At 40.6% G+C, this 27,739-nt stretch overlaps 2 protein-coding genes and 2 long non-coding RNA genes across 8 annotated transcripts in view; 3 read left to right on the top strand and 1 right to left on the bottom strand.

Moving 5' to 3' along the window:
* The window catches only part of LOC144013478 (uncharacterized), a 40,655-nt gene extending 36,697 nt beyond the window's left edge, over positions 1-3,958 (top strand). The window contains exons 5-6 of the long non-coding RNA XR_013282252.1: positions 3,379-3,471; positions 3,863-3,958. This is a non-coding gene — a long non-coding RNA (uncharacterized LOC144013478). The remainder of the gene's footprint in view (positions 1-3,378; positions 3,472-3,862) is intronic.
* LOC144013479 (uncharacterized) lies at positions 116-22,082 on the bottom strand. Of its 2 annotated transcripts, XR_013282254.1 has the most exons (4): positions 22,030-22,082; positions 21,734-21,951; positions 4,234-4,316; positions 116-2,489 (listed from the first exon to the last, which is right to left on the bottom strand). It is a non-coding gene; the product is annotated as an uncharacterized LOC144013479 (long non-coding RNA). The 2 variants fall into 2 exon arrangements; XR_013282255.1 differs by lacking the exons at positions 21,734-21,951; positions 22,030-22,082 and adding an exon at positions 5,233-5,402.
* LOC144013476 (MSL complex subunit 3-like) lies at positions 6,522-19,809 on the top strand. Of its 3 annotated transcripts, none has more exons than XM_077512422.1 (14): positions 6,522-6,816; positions 8,916-8,998; positions 9,080-9,175; positions 10,411-10,502; positions 10,589-10,791; positions 11,614-11,742; positions 13,250-13,413; positions 13,527-13,685; positions 13,759-13,988; positions 14,620-14,709; positions 14,967-15,076; positions 16,044-16,143; positions 16,256-16,340; positions 19,599-19,809. In XM_077512422.1, the coding sequence occupies exons 1-14, from the start codon at positions 6,718-6,720 to the stop codon at positions 19,696-19,698; spliced, it is 1,740 nt and encodes a 579-aa protein (XP_077368548.1). In that variant the 5' UTR covers positions 6,522-6,717; the 3' UTR covers positions 19,699-19,809. The 3 variants fall into 3 exon arrangements, with proteins under 3 accessions (XP_077368548.1, XP_077368550.1, XP_077368549.1); XM_077512423.1 differs by having other exon boundaries at positions 6,523-6,816; positions 10,589-10,686; XM_077512424.1 differs by lacking the exon at positions 19,599-19,809 and having other exon boundaries at positions 16,216-16,316.
* Positions 22,083-22,575: 493 nt separating the features above from the next.
* Positions 22,576-27,739, top strand: part of LOC144013474 (FERM and PDZ domain-containing protein 4-like) — a 49,958-nt gene continuing 44,794 nt past the window's right edge. The window contains exon 1 of one of the 2 annotated variants that reach the window (XM_077512420.1): positions 22,576-22,891. Coding sequence is in view for 1 of the 2 variants with exons in the window: in XM_077512419.1 (XP_077368545.1) it covers positions 24,502-24,506 (5 nt within the window). In the remaining variant the exon portion in view is untranslated. Of the gene's footprint in view, positions 22,892-24,401; positions 24,507-27,739 lie in introns of those variants that run through there. The other variant, XM_077512419.1, reaches the window with a different exon arrangement.

Below are 27,739 nucleotides of genomic sequence, written 5' to 3'. Positions count from 1 at the left end.
CTGTGTGAAAATCTAAAATCATTGCACACAATCAAACCAGACAATTCTATAACGTACTTTACAGACTGAAGGGCAATATTATTTTTCATCCATGACTTCAAAGTGATGGCCTTCTTATCCTCACTGGACCCCATTGCAGGGTGGAAAGAGGAGGGGTGGCAGCAGCATGGAAAACTGAGATTTGGCAGTGGGAAACTACAAAGTGATCTCAAATTCACCAAGAGAGGGAGAGGAAAAGTGGCCATAGAGCAAAGTTGTTGCGAAGCTCTCTGGAACAGGAAGTGGTGTGAGAGTTTTTTTCAAGGGCTGCGTGGTTTTTGACCCGGCGCCCCCTCCCAAGCGTGAGAACCAAGTCCTTTAAGACCTTCCCAACGCACGCACGCATACGCACAAACATACCGTAAAGCCGCAAACAAAGAAGGAAAAAGCACCAAACCAACAAGTGGGAAACCAATCATATCTTTCCCACTAGTGCGTGTGGACTTGTGCCAACTATGCACTCGATAAAGCCCCCCTGCTAAAAATAAGTATCCAAAGTATGTTTTGGTAAAGATTTCATACTAAGCCTCACTCAATTTCAACCTGCTTGAAGCCCAGTCCCCTATATGAGTGCATCACTGGGTGGAAAAGTGCACTTGAATGCACCTTTAGTTGGAATTAATTAATCCTTCAAATGCATCACAAGAGATTATTTAGCTCACCTCAGAGAATGTTTTCTTCTATGACAATTGTGAGAACAGCCCTCCAAGCGTCCAACCCCGCCTCCTCCTCTTACCCATGTTTATAATAAAGTCGGGACGATACGGGTAAACCACGATTCGATACTGTGATGATATTTGACTCATGATAACGATAATACACGATATCTACGATTTTTGATATATCGTCAAAAAAAATTGCAATATATTACGATATGTGACTGAAAAGGCCAACAAATGCCCATAAAAGGGAAAATATCTAATTATGCATTTATTCAATGCCAAAACTTTATACAATCTACTAGGGGTGTGAATTGCCTAGTACCTGACGATTCGATCCGTATCACGATTCATAGGTGATGATTCGATTCGATACCGATTAATCCCGATATGAATTTATGAGTTGATTGTTGCGATTTTTTTACTCAAATTTAGAAAATACCATAACCAAACTTCAGTTTTATAACTGAGCCACTGTATTTAACAAACAGGTTGTAACCTTTTTCATGTTAGAACAGCATTAAAATAAAATATTAAGGCTTAATGTTCCATTAATATAACATTCTTCCATGCTTAAGGTGTGAAAGTTAAGACGTTTTGTTGAATATTTTTCCATCAAAAATGGATGTTAAAAAATCGATTCGGCTGCCTATTGAATCGATTTGAGAATTGCGTGCTGTAGTATCGCGATATATTGCCGAATCGATTTTTTTTTTAACACCCCTACAATCTACAAAGTTCACTGCCTCTTTCTTAGTCTTTTAACTGTAAACATTGTAAAGTGAGACAAATTAAAGTGCTAAACATTTATAACATAACATTGCACAATTGGACACATTACATCGATATCTACCGTCAGACTATCGATAATTTATTGCAACAGAGAGCAACAATAAATTGCGATATCGATTTTTTTTTTCTCACACCCCTAGTTTATAAACCATGTGCCCTTAGTCAAGACAACTGCTGTGATGCAGCTTCCAGGTGCTAGACAAGCAGTCAAGGCATTTTATTCTTGCACAAATCAAATGCATAGATAGATAGATAGATAGATAGACAGAATCCGAAATATCCTCGTTTTAATTTATAGGACGTTGAATGGTGTTAATAATTGATAGCAATATTGGAGCGTGGAAAAGTTTACCTCTGGCTTCCACGCGACGTCAGCAGGCGAGCTCGGCGGCTGGGTCCTCTTCTGGAGCCACCTGCGAGGCGAGAAGAGCGCGCCGGTACTGCCGGACGGGGTGAACCCGGAGCCTCGCACAATTAGTGGTAAATCCCCAGTCGTGTTCCGTTTGCAACGCTTCGCTACCTCGTAATCGAAGTGAAAGTTGGACGACGGGGACACGTCCAAAGGGATGGAGGGAGAGGAGATAGATGGCGCGATTGGTTCTTTCAGCGTCAATAAAGTCTTGGTGCGCGTAAACGGTTTCGAGGATGCACCTGCGTCCTGGACAGTTGATCCGGACAACTGCGCACCAGTTGCACTTTCGGTCCCGGTGCCGCATTGTCTGATGATGGCGGGGTCCAAACTCCTGGTTTGCCGTAACCTCTGTTTGGTCAGAGCCTTCGATGCCGGAGAGGAGCAGGAGAAGACGCTGTTCAAAAGTCCCTGTGCCGCAGACATGGCTCCTTCTGTTTTTTTTGTTTTTTTTGGAGGGACCTGCTCAATGTGTTTTCCTCAAGCTCCACAACGATGAGGCATAAAGCAGAAAGTCCCAGGAGGTGGACTGAGGAGGAGTCGGGTGGTGCCGCATTTGCTTCCACAAGACGTGCGTCTTCATGCCCAAACTGAAGTGAAAATTGAAGCCGTTTGAGAATGTGCAGCAGTTGAAGAGGGAGGGGGCATCAAACTTTAATTGTAAATATGTGTCCCCGCCCTCTATCCTATCAAGCTCACGTTCACAACAGTCTACCCCATGCGTAAACTATCCAGTATTTGCTGAACCATTGGGAACCAAATCTCACATTATTCGCTAAAAAAATAAATAAATAAATACAATAAAAAATAAATAAATTGACCTATTTGCGTTTTCATCACTATATCTGTCATGACTCAAGTTGGCTTCAAAGCCCTGGATAAGAGGAAAGAAAAAAAACAAAACAAAGATTGTCCACTAACATTTAAACATATTTAAACAACGGATTTAACCTTAACATTCAAAGATCTTAATCTAAGGTATGTGGTAAATCCATATTATTTTTATTTGGATTCAAAAGCATTTATGACTTCATGACTGACTTGATGTCTGTTGGCAACGTATTCCATTTTTGTGCAGCATAACAGGTAAATGCCACTTCACCATGTTTGCTTCGAAACCTGGGGTGTATTCCACAAAGCAGGTTTAGTGGGAAACATGGGTAAAGAAACCCTGAAAAGTGGGAAACTCGTTTCAGAAAGGGAGGTAACTGAAACCAGAGGATAAGAGGAAACTCTATCCTGTTTCATAAAAAGAGGTCATTTAAGCTCTCTGTCAGTTACCATAGTAACGTGGTCCATGAACCTAACCTGGTCGATAGCAGGTTTTTCACAATGAACTTCGAATTTTTCCCTTTTCTTTGTAGTTTTTCATGATTCCATTTTTTTTTCTCAAAATGGAGTGATATTTATTTCCCTGCACTTGCTCTATAAAAGTAACATTTACTGACCAGCACAATGTTTTTTCTTCATTTCTTTTAGTGTTTCTGAAAGCCAATATGTTGCACTTTGGAATGACCTTACGACTGTTTCATGCTGCTTATCTGAGTTGGATCTACAGAATAAAACGCCTGAGTGAGTGCTCGTCCAAGATTGGTGATTCCATACTTTTTGCTAGGGGTTGTATAAATGTATGCACGCTCCCTCTTGTGGAATGCAAAAGAATCACATATTATATTTTCAAATTGCATAATGCTACAGTGGCTTACAATAACATTAAACATAGGTTTCTTTCTTTCTTTCTTTCTTTCTTTTTCTTTCTTTCTGATAAAACTTTAAATAAAACTGCTGTGTTGTTCCCATAAGTGAGTCATAATACCAACTGATTTGCTTTGTTCACCTGTGCATAAAGCTTCATGCCTGACATTATTTACCAAGTAAAGTGATGTCTGTGTGATAGCCATCATCTCTGGGTTTGTGTTAGTGACGTTGTGAGTACATACAGTGTATTTTTTTTGTTTCGTAGGTCAGTCAGTAGGCGTGGGAAACAACGCAAGAAAGTGAGAGTATTGGAAAAATGAAAATAGACTGCAGGGGGGCTGCTGGGAGGAGGGTGGCTGACGTCTTACAATGGAGTTTATGAAGCTACACTGCATGCTGCGCGCACAATCACACGCACACGCAGCATGACGTGACACTGATAACAGCTGAGATAGATTCAACCCAGCTAAAAACAGTCTGAAAGGGAAGGAGGGGGGCTGTGAGAACAGCCACAACCACAAAATGAAAACAAAAGTATGTGGAAATGTCAACAAAGTCATTTTGCTATGATTTTTTTTTTTTTTTTAAATGATATTAATATCAGAAGTCTCGTACTGTTGCAGTACTGTTTCTTACCAACTAGATTGCTTGGAGTCCAGTTTCTCTGTCTACCCTGCTTTGGATGCTATTGTAGTCCTCACGGTTCCCAATGTGTGGACCTTGCAATGGCAAAAAAACAAAAAACAAAACAATAAACAGCAACTTAATGCCAAATCAATGGTAATATAAGTGTCAGCATACTCAATAACAGGAAAATAAACAATTGGGGCAGCGGCTCAAGCCAGTTCTGTTCAGTGTTACACACACAAACACACACACACCATATTTGGTATACAATAAGAGCCACACAGCCGGAAACCACTTAAAGCTGAATGAATGATGCACTACAGCTGCACAGACATGCTTTCCTGCCCTGGGGTCAGCGTAACTTTGCATTGTCCAAGAAGGTCTGACAGATTTGAATGCGTAAGGGGTCACAAGTATAGAAACAAAAGCAATCTAATTACTGACTAGCCCACTTATGGAACATGAAACTGTATACTTAAGGCCTGCTGCCTCGTTCCATTTCAATCAAACACTTAAAGTGGAGAGCAGAAAAATCCAAGGAATCCACTTCAAAGTCAAAATATTAAGTACACTTGCACAATCTGATGATAGCCATTAGAAATTTTTACACAAAGAAAGGGTGTTGGGAGTCTAAACTAAAAAGATTATAGTTGACATTGTTCTTCTCCACTGTCAAAAGGGTAATTGTGGTGATGGTTATAGTTTGCATTGATGTAGACGTGCTTGCATCGCACACAGATGTGTGTCTAGTATTTAGTCTATCTCATGATTATTATAATTAAGTAATTGTAATGAAATTGTATTGGATCTCATCGGATCAGATTAGGTGTGAAGTGTGCTGTTTGCATGTTGTCCTCAATTGTGCTGTTGTAAAGAGTCGACTCTTTAAGCACTCTTATCTCCATAATCCCCAAAACAATCCCCAAACATCAACATAATTTAGCACGTTGTGTTTAAAAATGTATTGATTTAATATTGTTTTGTTGACCTCTCATATGTTGAAATTACCTCTGTAGTTGCCTTGCTGTAGTCATGTTGTGTTTACCGTATTTCACGACAGGCTTCTCTCATCAAATGAATATAATTTAAGCGCACAATTGCTGCCATCTTTCGACCAGTTGGTGGAGGTGCTGCACTTCACGGTTAATATTCACTGCCTTTGACCAAGTATAGCCTACTTGTCAGTTGTATTTTTGTAGAGCGGGGAGAAATGGGGGAGAATCTGATTATGCTCCACTGTAAATGTCAAACTTGGAAACAACTTTACTGATGCCCAAAAACCGGGAGATGACATCATTGCCCCATTTTATACGAAATAAACACAGTTTCAAAGTCAATGGGAGAAATTGCTGTATTTTGGCAAACCTACAATTTCTACTGTTAATAATAAAAGAACGGGACGAGACAAAAAGTAGGGAGTCTGTTCTGTCATTTGCTAGTTTCGGTTTATATATAATTATTGAACATATCGCATGGGTATTAACAATTTTGGAATTTTCTAAAATGGCTGCCAGTGAATGAGTTAAGTTACGTTTCACAATAGTATGTGCTTTTTAAATATCCAAACTACGATTTACGGTCTAAATTTCACCAACAAGTTCAGTGGGAAATAATTTCAGCCACACTGTCCCATAGAACAACGCGGTAATATTGAGCAGAAAATGGTCTGTTTATGGAAGACTGCAAAATATATATTTTTTTTTTTCAGATGGAAACATACTTAACTCATTCACTGCCAGTCATTATAGAAAATTTTTACATTTCCAATACTCACGTGATATTACATTCAATAATTATATATAAACCGAATCTACCAAATAACAGAATAGACTCCCTACTTTTTGTCCCGTCCCGTTCTTTTATAATTGACAGCAGAAAAATGTAGGTTTGCCAAAATACAGCCATTTCTCCCATGGACTCTGAAACTGTGTTTATTTCCTATAAAATGGGGCAATGATGTCATCTACCGGTGGTTGGGCATCAGTAAAGTTGTTTCCAAGTTTGATATTTACAGTGGAGCATGCTCAGATTCGCCCCCATTTAGCACCGCTCTAAAAAATACAATTGACAAGTATACTTGTCAAAGGCAGTGAATGAGTTAATAACCTTTATTGGTACGACAGTACGTCTCACCCTGTGGCATTTTCGACGTGGAGAAAACAATGTATTCGAGGTAGGAGTGCTAGCGCTTAGAGTGTGGCAACGCAAGATGGCCACCGGTTGCTTCACTACGCTGTGCATTTTTACGACCGCAGATCTAGTTCCGGGGTGTGATAGCGGAAATTACGACAGCTTTGAACTGGAAACGATTGTAGCTTGAAGGCTTCTGCAACAGCACTATGCTTATGCGACGCCACACGTAGTTTGTTTTTGTGCAAAGGGGGGGGAAAAGCCGAGCAAGCGTCCCATCGCAGTGTGTTTGAAAAAGATTCGATTGCTAATTATGTTGTATTTTGGATTGATACCTCCTCTCCCACACGGAGCCATGAACAAATGAATTCGCGGGGTATTAAATTTAGATTCCAAAAAGGAGAACGAGTGCTGTGCTTCGAACCCGACCCAACCAAGGCTAAAGTCTTGTATGACGCAAAGGTAACAGACACCTTATGCAGCTATATAAGGTATCGTTGTTAATGTAGATAATTCTATAACAGAACGTCGGCTTGAAACATCAACAAAAAAAGCATCCCATAAGCCCCGATGCTCTTAGGGGAAATACTGGCGAACACCAAACCTGTATATCCTTGATAGGTTGGCTCCATTGCAGCTAAATAATACGAACGTGTTGATTTACAGCGACTCAAGTGCTGCAGTTTATGTGACGTAGTGTGACTGGCAATATAAATCCGTTTAAACGTAGCGCGTTTACTTACATTGTGATCGTCGGTCTCTGCTCAACCCAGCTAACAGCTTCCGTTCTTTTGTTGTTTTTGGTGGGTTACGTCCTGTATTTCTGGCTCTTACAGGCAATCGTAATCAATTGCGAATACATTAAGTGTATCTTATCTTTCACCAATTCGTTAACAAAAAACCTTGGTTTGTATAGTGGTTTATAATAAAAATTACTTGACTTTGTTTACAAAAGGAAGTGGTTATTTTGCCGTGACCGGCAACTCGCCACCTATCGTTGTTTTGTCGTGAGTCGCGCGAGCGCTACAAGTGCTAATTCTGCACCAGTGATTGTGTACAAACTGTGGCGTCGTGGTTCGAGCTCTGTTCGATATTTTTAACGACATATTGTTGAAGCCAGGCATAAGTGGTAAAAGATCGGTTTTGTTTGACGCGTTTATTGAATAATTATACCGGTATTGAATTGTCCACGAAGTAGAAGACGCGATTGCTGCATTTGAAAAGATGGTTAAGTTAAAGTAAGGCTGGTAATGCTGGTAACAGTCTGTTTTTGGCTGCGGCAAAATAAATAAATAAATAAATAAAACGTTGTGACAAGTCATACAAGGCAATGAAGTGAGGAACCACGCCCAGTGCACGACTTGGCCTGGCGAGTGACCAATCAGAGTCGTTAACGGCAAACCCGGAACAGTAGCCGCAGAGTTGCTGGTCACGGCAAAAAACATCCAGTGCCTTTGCAAATGTATTCACAAGCCATACATTTGTCACGTTAAAAATCACAAATGGGTGTATGTGTTATTCGGGGTTTTCTCATGTGATAAACCAATGCAAAGTGGCACACAGTTGTGAAGTGTAAAATTAGACTGTTTTCAACTTTTCATTATCTTATGAATAAATATCTGACAAATGCAGCATGCAAAATATTCCGCCCCCTTTACTCTGATGCCTCTAAATAATATCCAGTGCATCCAATTACCTTTGGAAGTCACAATTAGTAATCAAATGACAGTATGCATACTGTTATGTGAAGCCCTCAGAGGTTTGTAAGTGAACAAATAAATGGCATCATAAAGCCAAAGGGCTACACCAGACAGGACATGGAGAAAATTGTGGAGAATTTCAAAGCAGGGTTAGGCTATAAGAAAAGATCCCAAGCCAAGAAGAAAAGCCATTGTTGAAAAATAGTCATAAGGAGTGACAGTCCGTTTACAGTTTTCCAAAAAAACATGTAGGGGACACATATTCTATGAGGAATTACATGCCCTGGAGAAATGAGCCCAAAATTGAAGTTGGCCTAATAACACCGCACAATGTGCACATTCACCCCAACAGTGAAACATGGGGGCCACAGAGTCATCATTTTCTTCCGTGAGAACAGGGAAGCTGATCTAAATTGATGGCAAAATGGAGCCAAATACAATACAGGACAGTCTTGGACGAAAACCTGCTGGAGTCCTCAATTTGTGACTGAGATTCAGGGCCAACTTTCAACAGGATTAAACCTAAACAACCAACCACTGAAGTCTATTTTACTGTATGTGTTAAAATGCCCCCGTGGAAGTCCAGACCTAAATACCATGGAGATGATCAAACCTGGTGGAAAATACTTAAATGCAGTAATCATGAACCCTTTCACTTCCCAATCACGTGTCGCTTCCAACTCAAAATAACTTTATATGGTTGTGAAGTAAACATTTTTTGAAAAGTTGAAGGAGTACTGAGTATTTTGCAAGCCACAGTATAAACCGAGAGCTTAAAATGCTCAAAGCACATGCAAATTGTGGAGTGAGGTCAAGGTTTCTCCAAATACAGTTTTGCTAAATTCATTTTTATCTTTACAGGTCCTTGATTTAGTGATCGGCAAGGATGAACATGGAAGGCGAATCCCAAAGTACTTGATTCACTTTAATGGTTGGAGCAGAAGGTAACTAACTAACGATATTGTCCAACATTGTGCATGTAGTTGTAACACAATTATGTATCCATGAAAATGTTTTGTGTTTAGCTGGGACCGTTGGGCTGCAGAGGATCATGTCCTAAGGGACACCAAGGAAAGCCGAAAATTGCAACGTAAACTGGCGCGTGAAGCTCTTGGTCGCATGTAAGTTTGTGTGCTTCCATTTTCTCACTTGAGGGTAGGGCTGGACGATTAATGGAAAAATAATAATCCTCATCGGTTATTTTGATTTTATTTGATTGAGACTGAAATCACGATTAATACAATGATTAATTTATTTAAAAACCTCATGTTTTTTTTCAACTACCAAAACTCAACTACTATAAATTATAATCATAGCCTCACACCCATTCATCCCTTGTTGGATATATTTGTATATTTGAGGAAAAGACAATTCTGTGAATCTTAAAATAAAAACAAAGAGTTAAAATTTTAAAAGGTAACATAAAAATACTGTATACTAAATAGAAACAGTAATTGCAAAACAATTAAGAGTACTGTGTGTCTCTGAGCGTTTTGGCCTCTAGGGGGCAGTATAGTGCCGCACATCCATAGTAACAAGAATCCAGGCTCTTGATGGCGTCAAAGTCCTCCCATGTGTAGGTGCTTTCTTCACAATGAGATCATTTAAAGTATTGTGATAAGTTATTTGGGGGAACGTTGTGGCTTGCTCTTACCAGGCAGATGGTGAAAGTAGGTTTCCCTCCAACAAACTCCAGCTTTTGCCGATACCGGCTAAGAACGGCTGGTTCGAAGTGTGTCGCAGTAACTATGATAACTATGGATGTTTTTTTGGTACATTTGTCATGTTTAGACGAATCATTCACCGAAAACGATGCTCCCTCCGTGTCTTTCTATGGATTGTTTGACCACAAAGAGGGTAAGCGGCCGCTAAGCATTCTGGGTAAAGTGACGTCAGCTGGAAGGGAAGCATTTGAATGGGATCCTCCATTCACTTGTATTAGCATTAGCGCTAGGTTCGCAATGTGTTAAAAACAAAACATGTTTTTTATTTAATTGCACACTGTATATAATTCTCCTTATCATGTGTTTAGTTTTATAGTTAAATCCAACTAGAGTGTCATTAAACAGCTTAAAGGACGCTTAGGGGTGTCAGAAGTCTGATTCGCTCTTGGCTAGCTACAAGCTGGTGGTTTGATGGTGTATTCAGGGTCCCTTCACAATGTAGGGAACTTGTAAACACGTTAATCGTTTTTCTTTGATTACGTTTTAATGACCGAGAGATGCCAAAAATGATATCAAGATAACATATTTAGGTTAATCGTCCAGCCCTACTTAAGGGCATATACTGTAGTTTATCTATTTAACCAGATGAGTAGTTGAGGACACATGCTCAAAGTCTTGTCTCCGGCTGGTAGGAAGAAAAAGGGATGGGCAAAGAGGCGACATCCTTCTGGTACTAAACCCTCGCTGAAGACTTTACCTAAAGAGGATGACAGTGATGACACATGTGAGAAGTCTCACTTTACTCCCATTTGCACGCACTCGGTCTCTCGCTGCAGTCAGTTGAATCACATCTTGTAATTTTGTCCCCAGGCTTGATTTCATCTTCTGGCAGCAGTGAGGGTGACAGTTCTGAAGCAGAATCTTCGAATAGCGGAGACACTACCTTCTCTGAGGACACCAACAAAATGGTGAAAAACAGTCTCAGACTGGAGGTTAAAGAGGAAGTCAACCCAAGAAAAACCCAAGAATTCTCTTTGAAATATGTTCTATGCACCCCCACTCGTCTAAACACGGTATTCTAATGAATATTTATTGCGTTTGTGGAATATGAGTGAAAGCAACATTAAGGAACTTTCAGTTTATGTTGATTATGGCGGCGCCTTATGGGTAAAAGCGGTGATGTTATGTCTGAAGGAAGCAAAGCGCAAGCCTGGCCAATGTTGATCACTGACTGTCCTTTTATCCGGGTAGCTACTAGCTTCCCTTTTTCATATTTGTCTCCTCAGAAAAAAAAAAAAAAAAAATCTGTTGTTTTGCAGCTCCTGCCAGGAAAGCAGTAATCGTGCGTCAACATTCAAATTGACTTCCATCTTTGTAGTGACGTATGCCATAAAGCAGTCAGCACTTTTGTAGTTTTTTGTGTGGCAGTGTTCCTACCATCCTTCTCAAAGTTGTTTAGTGCCAGTAAAAATAATACAAACCCCCTCAGGCAAATCAACCATTCAACTATTTTTAAGTTGATGTTTCATCAGAAGAGTTATGGAAATATTTTATTAATGATGAAAAGTTCCCAAGTGCTACTTTAAGCAGCAACATCCACTTGTTTTTATCCATCTCAGGGGGTAGCCATTTTGACACTTGCTGTTGACTGAAAATGACATCACAGTTGCTCACGGTTCATGTAACGACCAATCACGGCTCACCTGTTTTCTGAAGCTGAGCTGTTATTGGTTGTTTACCTGAGTCCTCAGCAATTGTGATGACAACTCATTCCACAAACACAAACAGAATGCCGTGTGTGAAGATTTCCCCTTTAAACATCATAGTATCCATACTAGATCTTCATTGCATTTAGGTCATTGCACTGATTTGATTATTATTTTTTTTTTCTGCAGAAAGTTGAACCTGATATCAATATCAAGAAGGAAAGTGAGGAGAGGATTGTGCATGTTGACATCAATATTCCCGATATCCTCAAGAAAAAATTGGAAGATGACTGTTTTTACATCAATAAGAGGAAAAAGGTATAGTGCAAGTTAATTGTTTCTATTAGGGGAAATTGGTCGTATTCACGTCTGTAATACTTAAAGCAATACTGGACTCATTGAACAATTTTCAACAGTAGGAAGATATTTTGTCTAATGTGATAACTTCACTACAAAGGGACTCACGAGGAGTTATTGCATCCCATGGCGGACATCAAAGGTGCAATTACGCCCTATAGCAAAGAAACACTTCTTCAAAAGCAATACAGCCACGGAGGACTGGCGAAAGATTTGTTTCCAGACGAAAGTGGAGATGCAACTGGCCGATGAGGAGGACTCATTTAGCCAGCCGGCTCATAGCAAGTCAAAGTTAGGGACTGGCTGCAAATTGCGTGTGGCTGAGGCTCAAATTAGCAGTCAAGTCACCATTGACATTGTTCACTCTGGAAATGTAATTTGTGGATGGTCCCTAATCTGGACTGTAAACATCCCGGTGATTTTTACTCTGCCAGGCCAACTACATGCACGCTTTAGCCCACAATAGGAGAGGCCACCCCCACACAGAATGACATGACACCTGAAGTGCTGAGGATTTTACTCTGATCAGAATTGGTGCAGTATTTGGGATCGAAGACGGTCTTTTTCTTGCCCATTACAAAAGCAAACTCCCATTCAAATGAACAAAGACGGCTGACATGGTGAGCAGATTGACCAATCAGGTATTAGGACCTGCCCACCAAACATTGATGAGCGAGTTTGACAGATAAAATAAATTCACAAAACACCGCAACACAGTGACCATGAAATAATTAAATAGAGAAATAAATAAATGAATACATATATAAATAAATAAAATAATAATAGTTAATTTAATTAATTAATAAATGACACATTTAATTAATTAATGACACTTTAAATTAATTATTTAATGGTGTATGTATTTATTTAATGTTGGCACTTTTGGTCCTCCATAGACATGTACGCACCGGATATGTCATCACAATCACGTGACCAGGATAATGGCATTGCCCACTGTATGTTCTTATTTTGATACGGTACTCAATCGGTTTAAAAGAAAATGCAGGAAATAAGATGCTAGAGATAGTTGTGCTTTTATTCTTTATACACAATGCCTAATCGAATACGGGAAAATGTGTTATTAGTGGTTTGTTCTTTTGAAGATACTAATTGTACATGAAAAATATTGAAGTTATCAAATTAATTCTGAACAAAATATGAACTTTTTACTGCTGAAAATGGCTCAATGAGACAAGTATCCCGTTAATTTACAAATTTAAATGTTGCATTTTGATTTGAAAATTAATTTGAAATGATCACCTCAGATATGTTAAACTTCAGAGTTCACTTTTTCCAGATAAAAATCAAGAATCAAGATTTGCTTTGGTTTAGTGCAGTGTTTGTCATGTGGTAACGTGATCAAAACATTTTGGGTGTGTTTATTTGTTGGAACAATAATTATAATTTTATCTTGGATATCACAGGCCCTATTGTTAAGTCGATTAAAAAACACTTTTGTCCTTCGTAGTTGGTGATGGTTCCTTGTCAGACGAATGTTGTGCAAATCTTGGAGTCCTATGTGAAGCACTTTGCTATCAACAAGGCAATCTTGGCTAATGAGCGGTACAGGCGGCAGCAACAGCAAAATACAACACAGAGCAGCAGCCCGCAGCCAATCCCTCCGGAGAAGAAGTATGCCCAGAAAGAAAAACTTACAATGATTTTGTTGTCTGTTTGACTTTACTGCCCCATAAAGTCATTGATGAATACTAACTTTTTTTTTTTTTTTTGTATTAATATTAAAGTGAGGAGCTGTGTAAAGAAATGGTTGATGGCCTGAGGATCACATTTGATTTCACTCTTCCCATGATCCTCCTCTATCCGTGTGAGCAAGCTCAGTTCAAAAAGGTCAGCTCTTCTCGGCTTTTCTTGGCCGGCAACGAAGGATCCCCCTGCCCCACCAAGTAAGTGGAAATGGCTCGGAGTCTGAATGAGGAGCGAGCGGGTTGCTGTCATGTCATTTGTCTGTCCTTCAAGCCCTCAGCGAGAGCGCAGTCCGAGCCCAGCGGGTCACAACCCCCCCACGCCTCAGTCAACAGACAGCCAGCCGCCCCTGAGTGACGTTTCCACCGCTACGACCACCGCTCCCACCCCGAAGCGCCGTCGCCACCCTGACATGGACTGTATCTCCTACCAGACCCAGTCGCTCAGGCGATCCACCAGGAACACGCCTGGGGGGGAACGTCCAGCTGAAGGGAGCAGTGGCGGTAAATACAATTTAATGGATGTCTAATGAGCCCAGGTAGCATCTACTCCGATACATTATCTCTCAAACAATTGCTTTTGGTCTAGGGATGTAACGATAAAGACAATATCGTGATATCGTGATATTAAAGCTGCCACAATATCGTCGTCATGTTCACAATATTTAAAAGGAACACATCTGTTAAAAAAAAGTCAGGTTGAGTTCCATTTACGCAGTTCTAGCCCCCTCTAGTGCCTAGTTTATTAGTGCAATTTAATTTTCATTAGGGATGTTTTGGTCTTCTATGTTTAAAATCTATGCTAATTGTCAGATAAAGGGAAACCTAATTTTCTTGTGAAGCGATCGTGTGCTTGCATTAGCAAATAAGTGCCTCAATATTGTTATTAGAGATTGTAGGTGGTTTATATTCATTGCTGTTATGTCCAAAAGCACAATACGGTGTGTGTGTGTGTTTTTTTTTTTTTAGTATAAGCTCTTATTTTTTTCTACAATATTGTGATCTTTTTTAAATATCGCCCACACCCCCCAATAATATCGTGATGATTATCATATCGTGACCTTTATATCGTGATAATATCGTATCGTGATGTTTGGATATCGTTACATCCCTATTTTGGTCCCAAATGACACAGGTGGAGGCAGTTCCACAGCATCGCCTCAACTCAAACGCCGCTTGATCGACACCTCATCGCAGTCCAAGTTCATTCTCAACCTTGAAAGAAGTAAGTATAATATTTATTATAATATAATAAATAATAATAAAATATTTTTCTCAAGACAAATAATACTTTGGCTTATTAAATATAAACCTTCTACAGTACAAACCTATCATTTTAAAATGTTATTGTTTTGTAATAACATGTTTTGCCCAGTAGGTGGGGCAAGACCACTCTTTGTTACCACAATATCGCTGCTGCTTTTGATGAACTTTGTACTGCAATTTTAAAAGATCCACAAACATGTTATCCTCTTTATACAGAAACTCCAGTTCACAGTGGCTCATCCTCCCCTCTGCCCTTAACTCCAAGCAAAGAACGAAGCGGACCATTTCACGGCCTCGAGAGCAGGCGAAATAACGAGCTCAATGAGGTGACAAAACAGTGTATGATGTTGGTGTTGGCAAGATAAGGAATTGTACACAGTTGACCGCAGACATTCACGGGTTGGCAGTGTGACAAATCTACCCTGACCAGATTTTTTTCAGAACCGAACCTGCTAACTCCGCATTAACCCTGACTTATACAATTATTTGGTGAAATAATCACAATGACATACATTGCTAAAAAAAAAAAAAAGTTTGGGTGTTTATTAAAAAGTATGGAACCCCAACATTATGTGTGTTAGGGGTGTGGGAAGAGGAATGTGAAGAGCCAGCTTCGGCACTCAAGCCGTTTGCGCGCTTTACCTTTCACCACCCATCAGGCAGTAGGCAGAAGGAAGTTAGTGTCTCGATGCTCTTATTTTTGTAACCCGCCCCAGAAGTGGAGAGCGAGAAACGGCCACTTGCCTAAATGCATCGAGCAGGCTGGCAATAGATGTGTGATTAATGTATGAAGTTTTATCAAGGATTGTAGTTTGTGGTGTATTCAGAATTAAACTATTTATGACGGCAATTAATTTATAACTTGATCAAAAATGAGGTCACCTTTGGGGCAGCGGTAGGAGGTGGGGCATCAATTATTTGCAGAAATTCGCCAATCACAGCCTGGACTCAGTCCCTAGCCCAGGGATGGGCAATCTCGGTCCTCGAGGGCCGGTGTCCCTGCAGGTTTTTGAGGTTTCCGTTTTCCAACACAAGCTGATTCCAATCAACGAGATCGTTATCCCTCTTATGCAGAGCTTGCTGATGAGCTGATCATATATCAGCTGTGTTGGAAAACGGAAGCCTCAAAAACCTGCAGGGACACCGGCCCTCGAGGACCGAGATTGCCCATCCCTGCGGCTAGCCCCACTCCTCTGTATTTGGATACTTTATAAAATACATTCTTTGACTATTGAATCCAGCTGATGTTTGATGTCCGGTCATATAAAACCTGCCCACCTTCCTGTCCGACAGGTGCTGAGTTGGAAGCTGACACCTGAGAACTATCCCTTAAATGACCAGCCTCCACCACCCTCCTACCTATATGGAGTGCAACACCTTCTGCGACTTTTTGGTTGGTTATTTTTTCGTCCTTTTCATCCATTCACTCGATTTCTATTTATTTATTTATTTATTTTTTCTGCAGCCACTTGACAAAAACATTTGTTTCCATATTATTAATCCAGTGAAGCTTCCTGAGATCCTTGGAAAGATGCAGATCCCTGAAAGGAACCTAAGAGCATTGGTTAAACATCTTGAGCTCTTTCTCAGGTAATTAAAGACATGTTATTAAACCCAATCAATGCACTAATAGTACCTGTGACTCATAAGCCAAATGGCAGGCGTTCACGTAATATCATTAGAAGATGTTAGAGACCCTGCTACAAATATGAGAGTACATACATTGGGCAAATGGGCCTGAAAGCTTTTACACTCCACTGAAACATTGCTATACATGTCAAAAACTTGAAAATGGACAGGTTGAAAGCTTCAATAATCTTGAATGCAGTCATACTGATTGCACAGCTTGAGGGAGATTTAAAAAGAGCTCACAAATATGATTCACTGCTACAGAGCTGCGTAAACGAGCAGCCTCTTTGAAGTTAATTACCTTGTGAGGAGTAAGCGGTTAAGAGAATGGATGGATGGACAGTATTTATTTATTTATTTATTTTTAAGAATAGTGGGTGACATGGTACATTTCTTAACTCATTTGCTCTCAATAACATATAAATAAGTTTTTTTTTTATGTTTTAAGTGTCCCAAAGACATATTTATACGTTTTTTTGTTTTTCTTGTTTGTTTTTTATGCTAGAGCATACAGAAGGCATTGACGCAGCCTCTCGACTGCAAAGAACGGTTGCAGAAATGGTAGTTATTACACAAACGGCCAGCAGATGGCAGCAGAGCAAAGGAGATCAACCAGGGCCATGTTGAAAAACAGCTCAATTACTCACAAGTTTAAATAGATTTGTGAAAATTGATAAAACTTAGCTATATTCTAATGCTAATTGCTGCAAAACGGAAACAGGTAGAAATGTACTTTTTTTTCCTGATGAAAGAAGAGACTTTAATCTCTCTTTTGATAGGTTCCATGTTTTTATTTCAATAGAACACAATATTCTGTGGGCCTTGGAAAATCAGTCAAAATCCAGTAAAACAGCAAACGGGATTGCTTCTGTGAAAATGGCTGGGAGCGAATGAGTTATGAGTGTTTTTCCTTAACCATATAAGAGGGTCGTTCAAAAAGTTCTAAGCCTCACCCAGAAAAAAGGAACTGTAGCCAAACATGTATATTGTGGAAACATACTGACACTTCTTGTGAAATTAGAAAAGCTAAGTTCTGTCTTAATTTTTCTGCCGGTGACGGACAGGCAAAGGTGAGGCGTGGGTGACAAATCTAAAGATGGATACAGAAGAGATTGGAGCAATCATAAAGTTGCAGTTGCTGAAGCAGCCGGTTGTAGCTTTGAATTACTACCCCACCAAATTACTACACTCCAGACTTACCTGTGTCTGACTTCTACCTGGTTCCTAAACTGAAATCACACTGGCAAAGTTGCCATTTTGGAAACAATGATGAGGCCATATGCGCTCTGGAGGGATTTTTAGGAAATGATAATCAGGAAACCACCTTCTTCGGTGATTGGTTAGCATTGCTTCAGGATCATTCGACCAAGTTGCATTTATGTCAAGGGGAATTATATAGAAAAATACTGAAAAACTCTCCTTCCTGCGAGTCCTTCAGTGTGAGGCTTAGAACTTTTTGAATGACTGTCGCAGTTACAAAAAAATGAACATATTTAGAGTGGTAATTTTAATACCGTGATACCACATGACACCATATTTTTAATCACAGTTATTATACCATCAGAATGTCATATTGGCCCATGCCTACAACGAACCATTGTTCAAAACACACTCAATATATTTTTAAAAAAATATTCTGCTACATAAATATGTAACATATATTACGTGACAAACATACGATTGGTAAAACCACGTTAAAAGTCTCCTTTCATCTCAAATGTTGTTTAGAAAAAGGGGGTAACTGTCAAACATGGCAACTGTGCGTGCTGCTATCGATGTTCCAGTTCATTGTTGGGGGTGATTTGATATATTGTTGCTAAATTTACTTTGCTCCGCTAATGTAGCCACTTCTCTAATGTTTACAATACATTCAAAATGTGGGAGACTACCGATTGCAAACAAGTTTGAGCTTGCAAAAATGTCACAAGGTCCCAATTCTAACAACAGGGAAATCCACTAAAAAGTTTATTTTGTATGGATGTAATCAGCAAATAATTCATAATGCATAAATATTAGCAGAGGTAAAGTCAAGGAGAAAAATAAGAAAAGTTGAGGAGGAGCATAAGGAAATGAGAGCACGAGTGGATGGTAGGGAGGGACAGAGCATGTGTTAGCGGGAGGGAGATGAGTGGGTGTTACACAAGCGCAGGGAGTCTAATCTTTAAATCCTCCCGAGCGATCTTCAGTTGAGCCGCTCCCAAACCTAAGGGATTTGCTTCTCTCAGTCTCTAATCAAACCCACGCTGTACCGCCTTCTGCCACCATGTTGTGCTGTGGAGCAGAATCCATTTCAAACCACAAACCCGCCACAAGGTTTCTCTCTCTGTCCTAGAGAGTCAAAACGAGATAACAGTCCCCAACTCAACAAAAATATGACATTTTTTTTTAACAAACCAAGCTAAGAGCGATTTGGTGGTAGGAAAGAAGCCCACCTCGAGCGTACATCTCCTCATTTTCAGCAAAGCGGGACTCGATTGTAGCGTTGTCTTTATGAGGTTGTGACACTTGTCAAATGAAACCATTACTTGATGTCTATTAGAGAAATTAGTGGATTATCTTGCTTTGGGGCATAGTCTAATATTTACCTTTTTTTTAGCTTCTAAATGTCCACTAAATCCATAATAACTTTTTTATTATTATTATTATTTAACAATCTACAAGTTTGTAGATTTTTTTTTTTCCAATTCAGCAATAACAAATTACAATGTAGCTGTGATTTTCATGTGTAAAGTAGACCTCCATTTTTTTTTTCCTATGGCTGCCCTTTTCGAAACGAGAGTGAGTTCTTGCTCATATTTGCTGTCCCTGCCATTTGCTTGCCTTGTTTGTCAGCCGCCAACCAAAACGTTCTGTAGTTTCTTTCTGATGAGTATAATTTGTTTGCATTGAGATTAGGAGGACCGGTGGAGCTAAGATGAGATGGCAAGATTTAGAGGATTTGGCCGAGTAGCGGATACTAAGAAGATTCCGGATTAGATTTCCCCGCAACTGATTAGATGGGAGGGAGAGGGGTCGGGGAAGGGTGGGTTCATGCTTACTGCTGCTCGGTCATGTTCCGTATGAATGGCCATAGAGGAGGATTTGTATCTCCATAGGAAGACATTGGGACGAACATTGCTGTAGAATGAGGCGGATGTCGAGGACAATAGGAAATGAAAATGAAGTACGACATAGCAGCAGAATATTTTCTTGAATATTTTCTTCTCTTCTGTCATGCAGGTTTCTGGCTGAGTTCAATGAGGATTTTTTTCCGGAGTCTGCTTATGTGTCAGCATCCGAGGCTCACAATAACATGAAGCAACCCAGGCCTGTTTACTGAAACCTGCAGATGCTCTTTGCCTGTCTTTTTTTTTTTTTCTCTTTTCACACCAACATTCCTTCTCAATATAACTTTTGATTTGTACTTCGAGAAATAAAAGTTATGGAGGTACCTATGTTCACTGTTTTTTTGCATCTCAACTCATCTCAAATGACACTGTTGGCATTAGCCCACCTTTGATTATGATTTTGATCTCAAAGGTTTTCCTCTCTGGTGCCAATATAGTATAGCTCCTGTTTAGCACACAAAGCAACATCCAACACTTTTATTTGATTTGGAAATTTACAGTGCCAGCACTAGGTCATCATGGCCATATTCTTGACATCAAAATCCAGGCAAAAAGTGACGAGCCCTGAATTAAAGTATGCATTTTCTCCAGAAATTTCAACAGTGTGTAGTTAAAGTACCTATTTAATTATAAACTGTTACTTTTTTTTTCTTTTCTTTAAACGTATCCACTTCTAGTCAGCCATTTTTAGAAATGACATCATTGGATGGACGACATAAGCAAGAGTTGTGATTAATTTTCTTGGTTTGGAAGGGGAGCCACCAATAAACATTAAAAAAAAAAATAAAAAAAAGTTTGTGGGGATGCTGCAGTAGAATACAAAAAAAGTGCATGTGCAGGATCAGAGGTAAAGAAGTCTTCGAACAGTACTCATACGCTCACTGCGCACGAGTATGACGCAGAGGCTGCAGTTACGCTTTAGGCCAGAGGTGGCAGTCCAGAGTAAAAAAAAAAGTGACGCACTCCGCAATGCACTTTAACCACAGTATTGGAAAGTTAAGAGTTCAACTTCTTTGGCAATACTCAGGCATGATTACCGACTTATTGAATCTAGGAATTAAATAGTAACTGTTAAATAAAAATAGCCCTTTAATTGTTGAAATTGATAGTAAGGAATTGCTGAAGCATAGAGAAAAAAATCGATCTACTCAGCTTTAAGTTGTTGAAGGGTGCTTATCAACTACAAATTTGGGTAATGTTGTCCGAGTCTTAGAACACGTCCTAGCTCTTTTGAGAAACTTACAGGCCTACTAGGATGTGCTTTATGTCATTAGAAGTGGTGTATTAGTGTTCAGGTAAAAACAAAAACACAAACACAAACAGTGAAACAGAAGACATTGACATCACCGCCACTCAACATGCGCCATCAGGCAAGTCAAGTGGTTCATTGGGTCATACACCTGCTTCTGTTTATGAAAGAAAAGTCCCTTCCACACTCTTTCTGAAAATAGTTTCTCAGAATTTTGTCTATGCCAATTCTCTGCTGCCATTGAGTTCGCTTACATCCCAGCACAAGGCCAACTGAGACATCAAATGGCTCAGGATGGAATTTGGGCCATCACTGTTTACTTGACAACTAGTTGACAATCCTTTAATCTTTGTGGGAGGTGGGACACCTGATCAATTTGAACAAGCCATTGATGTTGTAGATGTCACAAAATGCTGTATCTTCACCTTCCTGTAACTCACAAACAAAAATCCCTTTAATGTTGTTTTTAGGTCATAACTTCCCATTTCATGTAGCTAGCTCTGAACAAGATCTTTTCAGTCAGCAGAACTCTGCCCTACTGCAAATCTGTCCTTTTCTTGGGTCCTAATGGGCTATCGCGGTAAGCCCCAATCTTATTTGTAGTGGATCAGATAATGAACCGGTTTTCTGCAACCCAAGATGGCACTCTCTTGTCTGCTGCTATCATGTAGCCGCAGAAACCACCACCCAAAGCCTCTTGATGCATCACTAATCGATTTCTCACCTCAAATTGTCTCTATCATTTACCACATGATTCAATTTTGCAAGCTGTTATGAGATGGGAAGTATCACCTTGGAAAGTGCTGGTGCTTCCACATAATTGTGCGCATTTTGTTTGTGGCCACCCACACTCCCTCTCTTTGACTCTATGGTCCTTCCTTGTCTCCCTAGTCCTTGTTCAAGGTAGATCCCGACAAAAGACCAGAGAGTGTTTCATTCACTTTGGACCATACACTTAATCACGTCACGTTCCCAGATGTATCCATGCTGGTTCCTACCTTCATCCTGGTCATCCTACATCCAGTTTCCTACTGTGGAACTAGAAAATGCGTTGGAAGAGGGGAAAACACGGACCAGCCCTTCGGCTTCCTCTGGCTCTTCTTGGACGTCTTTCGGCCTCAGCACTGACTTGACATCACTTGGCTCGGACCTCACACCTGTAAACGATTCCGCTGTCTGTAAATGTTTTGAAGTCCAGAGGTCTTTCATCAAGGCACTGTGTGAACAGCAAACCAGAGTCAGTGAATGGTGGGAAACCTCTTTTTTGGGAAATGATGAGTGAGTATGTCCTTACTGTTGTTACTTCACGGCAGTGGCGATCCGTCATAGTAAGCTATTAGGCGGCGCTTGCCCGACCTCTTCAAAATAAAATCATTGAAAATATTTCTGTCAGTGTCCTCTAAAATACCGTAGTTTTACTGTTTTGGTCTTACATTCCTGTATATTTTTGTCCTGTTTTCTTCGCGGGGAGCGGAGAAGTCGCCAGTTTGTTTCGCGCATACACAGTGAGAAAACAATTGTGTTAGTTCTGTGAACGTTGTTTCCGGTACGTGCGCCTTTGGAATGGCAAAAAAAGCTGTCGGTCACGCAGCCTATCTGCCAACGTGCATGCACAAAATTGGCTTACTTGGCTTGTTCTGTGGTCAACAGTCATTGTTCAGTTCAAGTTTATCACCGAATCCCAATGAGTGCCCTTTTCCCGGAGAACTTTTGAGGAAAGGAAGTGTAATGAACTAAGTGAAGTTGCTATAAAAGTCTGATTGTTAGTGAACGCAACACAGGTGTCACGGGAGGGAGGGTAAGAGGCGTGCAGTTCAGTTGACGTTGTTTGTTGTTGTACTTTTTTCCCTGCTAGCATCGACAGCTGTTTACTGTGCTGTTTATATTGTAACTAGCACTGGCTAGCAGTCAGTGGCTTTGCGTCCCGGAGATAGAGGGCCGGCAAATGGCCATATTTCATGCCCGAGGAAGCTCCAGCGTTTCTCGGCCGTGCTCCGCGGTCCTCCGGCGCGCTCCAGGAATGGTCCAGCGAAAATATCATTTCAAGTAGTCGTCCTACTGGAGTAATTATCACGAAAACGGGGACGAATTTCGTTCCTCACTTTCCAAGAAAGGACATACGAGAAACGTCAGTGGCTAGGCGGTTGTCCAAATAGGTCAGTAAACTTTATTGTTGGTTGAAACCTCTTGCTGCTTTTCTGCGGTGTCATTTTTTCCCTTTTCCCGGGTTGTGTTTACATCATGGTCACGAGCCAGTTCCGAATACTGTAAATTCCAACTAATTGGCAAATTGTGATTTTGTCATTTCATACACCACGGAACTGGTTACATTACAGTGTGCGCGTATCAACATGCGTCAGTCCTGAATATTTCTGCTTTAATTTTATACCTACACAGTGGTATAAAATAATATTTAATATTGAAATTAATAATAAAAAAATACCCCCCAAAAATTTTACCTCCCGCCCTTACCGGCGCTTGCATATGTACGGAGCCCCTAAGGTGACATGGTAGAAAAAAAACAACAACTTTGCGTTCCCTCGCAAAACATTTTGTGTTCCCTCGCAAAGGTTGCGAGGGAACGCAAAGATTGCGTGCCCTCGCAAAACATCTTCGCGTTCCCTCGCAAAGATTGCGTTCCCTCACAAAACAACTTTGCGTTCCCTCGCGAACGCAAAGTTGTTTTGCGAGGGAACACAAAGTTGTTTTTTTCGCTTACCATGTCACCTTCGCTGCGCCGAAAACACTTCCGGGTCATCTTCCATGTGAACAAAAGCGACGTGTAAACAAAGCAGTGGAAAAATACATGCTCCATCCTAGTCGCTTTGGGAAAGCTTTCCCACTGTTTTGTTTCATGCTTACAAACGTTCCATCTTCGTCTCTTTTGTTCACATGGAAGATGACCCGGAAGTGTTTACGGCGCAGCGAAGGTGACATGGCAGGCGAAGAAAACAACTTTGCGTTCCCTCGCAAAACAACTTTGCGTTCGAACGAAAAGATTGCGTTCCCTCGCAAAGTTTGCGAGGGAACGCAAAATGTTTTGCGAGGGAACGCAAAGTTGTTTTTTTTCTCTACCATGTCACCTTAGGGGCTCCGTACATATGTGAGTCTTCTGCATGTCCAGTACAAAATGTCACCGCTCGCCACTGCTTCACGGGAAACAATTTCTGGAAAGAAAGTAAAACTGATGTAGGAATTTAACTTTACTTAAATATAATATAGGCCTACTGTTACCTCGGTGTAAATGCTATCCTCATTATTATTCATTCATTAACGTGTGGAGTTTATACACATTATGCGAGAGACTGGCGGTGATTCCAGGTTGCACCCCACCTTGTAACCTCAAGTGAGGGCAACCGGTATAGAAAATGCGTGGTTGGAGGGCACCAGCTTGGTGGGAAGGAAAGTCATCCGCTGAAAATCACAATTCCGAGTTCTACACTGCAGTGTTTTTGGCAAACTTTGCGATGACTGGTCCATTTGAGCATTTTAGGTAAGAGTTTATAAAGAGCCAGCTGTTTTCCCTGTCCCCAGCATCTTTCAAACTGTTTCACTCCCCCACCTCCAAAGCTCTGTGACTCTGTTGCACAGTTATTAACCTTTTTTTTCTTTCTTTTTTCATCCATCACCCCACCCCCACTGACCCACACATAAAAGTAATTTCACTGTAGTTGTGGTTATTGTTGGAGCCTGCCCCTCTAGCTGATGGCAGCTTGAGGATTAGGGCATACTCGAGCGCAGACGCAGCAGGATGGCGCACTGAGCCATGAGGTAAGATACCATGTTCCGAGTTTTTTGTCGTTGATGATAATCCAATATATATACATGGTATGTTTGCATCTCTCCATTCAAGTATCTGTATGGCCGCCCGATGTATTTTTTGCTGGTTGAATGGATGCACCTTGACCTCAGACGCTCGACTTGCACTTGTTTGAAGGATTGTGTTGTCCCCTTTGGCCAGACTCTGTGACATGTATATCGCCTACGATGGGTGTCAGATGGGTGTCAGGTTTTTTCGATTGCATTATTTTCTGCTACTTTCTTCCTCAAGTGGAGTGGAAGCCTTTGTGACATTTGAATCAACATCTTCCATTGCCCTTTAATTTCTTCTTCTAAATCTTTTAAATTCCCATCTCAGCGTTGGCTTCAATGTGCAAACTGCAACAAGTTTAGTATATCGGCTCTGTTTATTTATCCTTTTTTTTTTTTTTTTTTTTTTTTTAATATCATGGCAACATTCTCAACTCCGACCCCTAACATCGAATGTGTTTTATTTATTTATTTTAAATAATTCTTCTTATTATTTATTAGGGGTGTTAAAAAAAAATCGATTCGGCGATATATCGCGATACTACATCGCGCGATTCTCGAATCGATTCAATAAAAAAAAAACGATTATTTTTTTTTTTTTTTTTTTTTTTTTTTTTTTAAAGAGCTCAGAATTGTTTATTCGGTAGTCTTACCGATTCAGCGTCTTATCATCATTGCCTTTTTTTTTTTTTTTTTTTTTTGTGTGTGTGTGTGTGTGAATCGATTTTTAAACGTCCATTTTTAATGGAGAAATATTCAACAAAACGTCTGACTTCGGGTTAGGATTCACACCTTGAGCATGGAAGAATGTTATATGAACGGAACATTAAGCCTTAATATTTTATTTTAATGCTGTTCAAACATGAAACAGATTACAACCTCTATAAGACTGAAATTTCAGATAAATAAATAATACATTTTCATATAAATCTTACACTCTACAAGCTTACTGATTAGTATTTTCTAAATTTGAATGAAAAAAAATCGCAACAATCGACTTATAAATTCGTATCGGGATTAATCGGTATCGAATCGAATCGTGACCTGTGAATCGTGATACGAATCGAATCGTCAGGTACTAGGCAATTCACACCCCTATTATTTATTGAGGGGACGGGGGAGACACTTGCTGTGTGTGCGTGGGTGTACATGTCAGCTTTCGTATAAGAAAGTCATAAATGATAAATTCACTGCACTTCGATATTTAGGAGACACTTTTTAAAGGTACACCAAATCTGAACTTTGGTCAGTAACATGGAAAATGTGGACGATGCTGTCATCTGGCAGATCCATCATTCTGCTGATCCATCAATCAAAATTATGAGATTCATGCTTTTTTGGCTGCTCCAGTGCCTTCAGTTCTATCCAATCTTTTCTTTGAGTGAGAAGATAGATGGGTGTTCCATCATCCAGTATCTGCTGGATCACAGATCGCTTCTCAGAAAGACCCATGTTTTTGGCAGCCTTAGAAGTTCCCTATTGGATGTTGTAGTCAGTGATGTTGGCGCACCACATGCGTCTGTCTTATCTCATTTTTGTTCACCCTGTACAACTCAAACTTCAAAATGCAACCCATGTGAGCCACAGGTAGACCCAAGCCTCTATTGGTTTTGTGTTTAGGGCCAGTGGCTTGTCTTTCCATGACAGTCCATCTGGCTCCTTCTCCTTACTGCGCTTCTGCTGCCTGAGGCATTCACGAAGCAGGGCGTCCCTGGGAGCCACCATCTTGTGTTGTTTCCTACTGGATAGGCAAGGCAAGTTTATTTATATAGCAGGATACTCGTGCCCATGACGCCCCCTCTCTTTTCATACAACCTCAGGATGCTGGACTAAGGGTGTTGTGTGGCATTGGAAGGAGATTTTTTGCCTTGTTATCAGTGGCTTGCATCACTTCCAGTGGCCAGGGTAGGACGCCAGTGCGCTTTCCGACTACTGTAGGTGTTAATGGCCTAGATCATACTCTTGCCATTCGGTTAAGTATTGAGGATCTGCTTCACTCTCTTCAGGTATTTAGCTGTGCTTGCCTCCTTGTGTTCACTATTTCCCTGTGGAATTCACAGGTATTTGTAGTAGTTCAATCTCTTAATTCTCCCCTAGCCGAGATATCATTCGCCAAAGACCTACACTTATCTAGTCCAAATGGCATTCAGATGTCATTGCTGTATATCCTTGTGAGGTGATTCAAGGATTCGATGTCATGCTCAGTTTTGTCGCTGTGCTCTGGGGAGCCACTCTTGGAAAGGTTCACCATTGAGCTTGACTTTTTCAATTTGTGGATAAAGGCTGTCACAAGGGTTTTCTGGAGTTCTAAAGCTTTAGGAATAGCTTTGTAACCTGTTCCAGACTGATAGTTGTCAATTATTTTAGTTCTCATCTGTTCTTGAATTTCTATCACTCAGGGCAGATTTGTTTTTACTTCTATTGGCTGACATTTTGTCAGACAGGTTCTATTTAAATGAATTATTGAATTAGCAGGTTCTGCAGGTAATCATGCTTGGGTGTTGTCAGTGAAAATGTACTGAAAAATGTGATTAGCTACAGTATAATCATGATTTAGCACGGGTGCAATGACTTTTCACACAAGGCTTTGCGGTTTTGAATAGGTTCTCTGCACGTACGCCTCCCAGGACTGAGGACTCGGGTTCGAGTCCAGGTTCCGGCCTTCCTGGGGGGAGTTTGCATGTCCTCCCCGTGTCTGCGTGGGTCTTCTCCGGGTACTCCGGTCTCCTCCCACATTCCAAAGACATGCATGGCAGGTTCATTGGGCGCTCCGAATTGTCCCAAGGTGTGTTCGTGAGTGTGGATGGTTGTTCGTCTCTGTGTGCCCTGTGATTGGCTGGCGACCAGCACCCCCCGCAACCCTTGTGAGGAATAAGCTGTCAAGAAAGTGGATGGATGGATGTAATAGTTTTAAAAGAAAACAAAAAAACAAAAACAAAACTTTTGCACACTTTGCATTTACACATGCACTGTAAGTTTCATGCCATCGGTGAATTGCATATTGATCCTCAAGCCATTGTGTCAATGCGGCCCATTTGCGAGCCGCGGCTTATCACACGTCTCGTTGTGTCACAATCTCGCAGTGCATGAGATGCTTTGCGTCCATGGCAGAGTTTTGTGTGTGTGTGTGTGTGTGTGTGTCGGGATGTGCGTGTGTCTGTCAGTGTTTGTGTGAACGTGAATGAAGTTTATCC

The sequence above is a fragment of the Festucalex cinctus genome, chromosome 2 (genome assembly GCF_051991245.1).
Source record: "Festucalex cinctus isolate MCC-2025b chromosome 2, RoL_Fcin_1.0, whole genome shotgun sequence".
NCBI classification, from domain to species: Eukaryota; Metazoa; Chordata; class Actinopteri; order Syngnathiformes; family Syngnathidae; genus Festucalex; species Festucalex cinctus.
The sequence above is the reverse complement of the archived record's forward strand: the minus strand, read 5'-3'. Positions and strand labels throughout refer to the sequence as shown.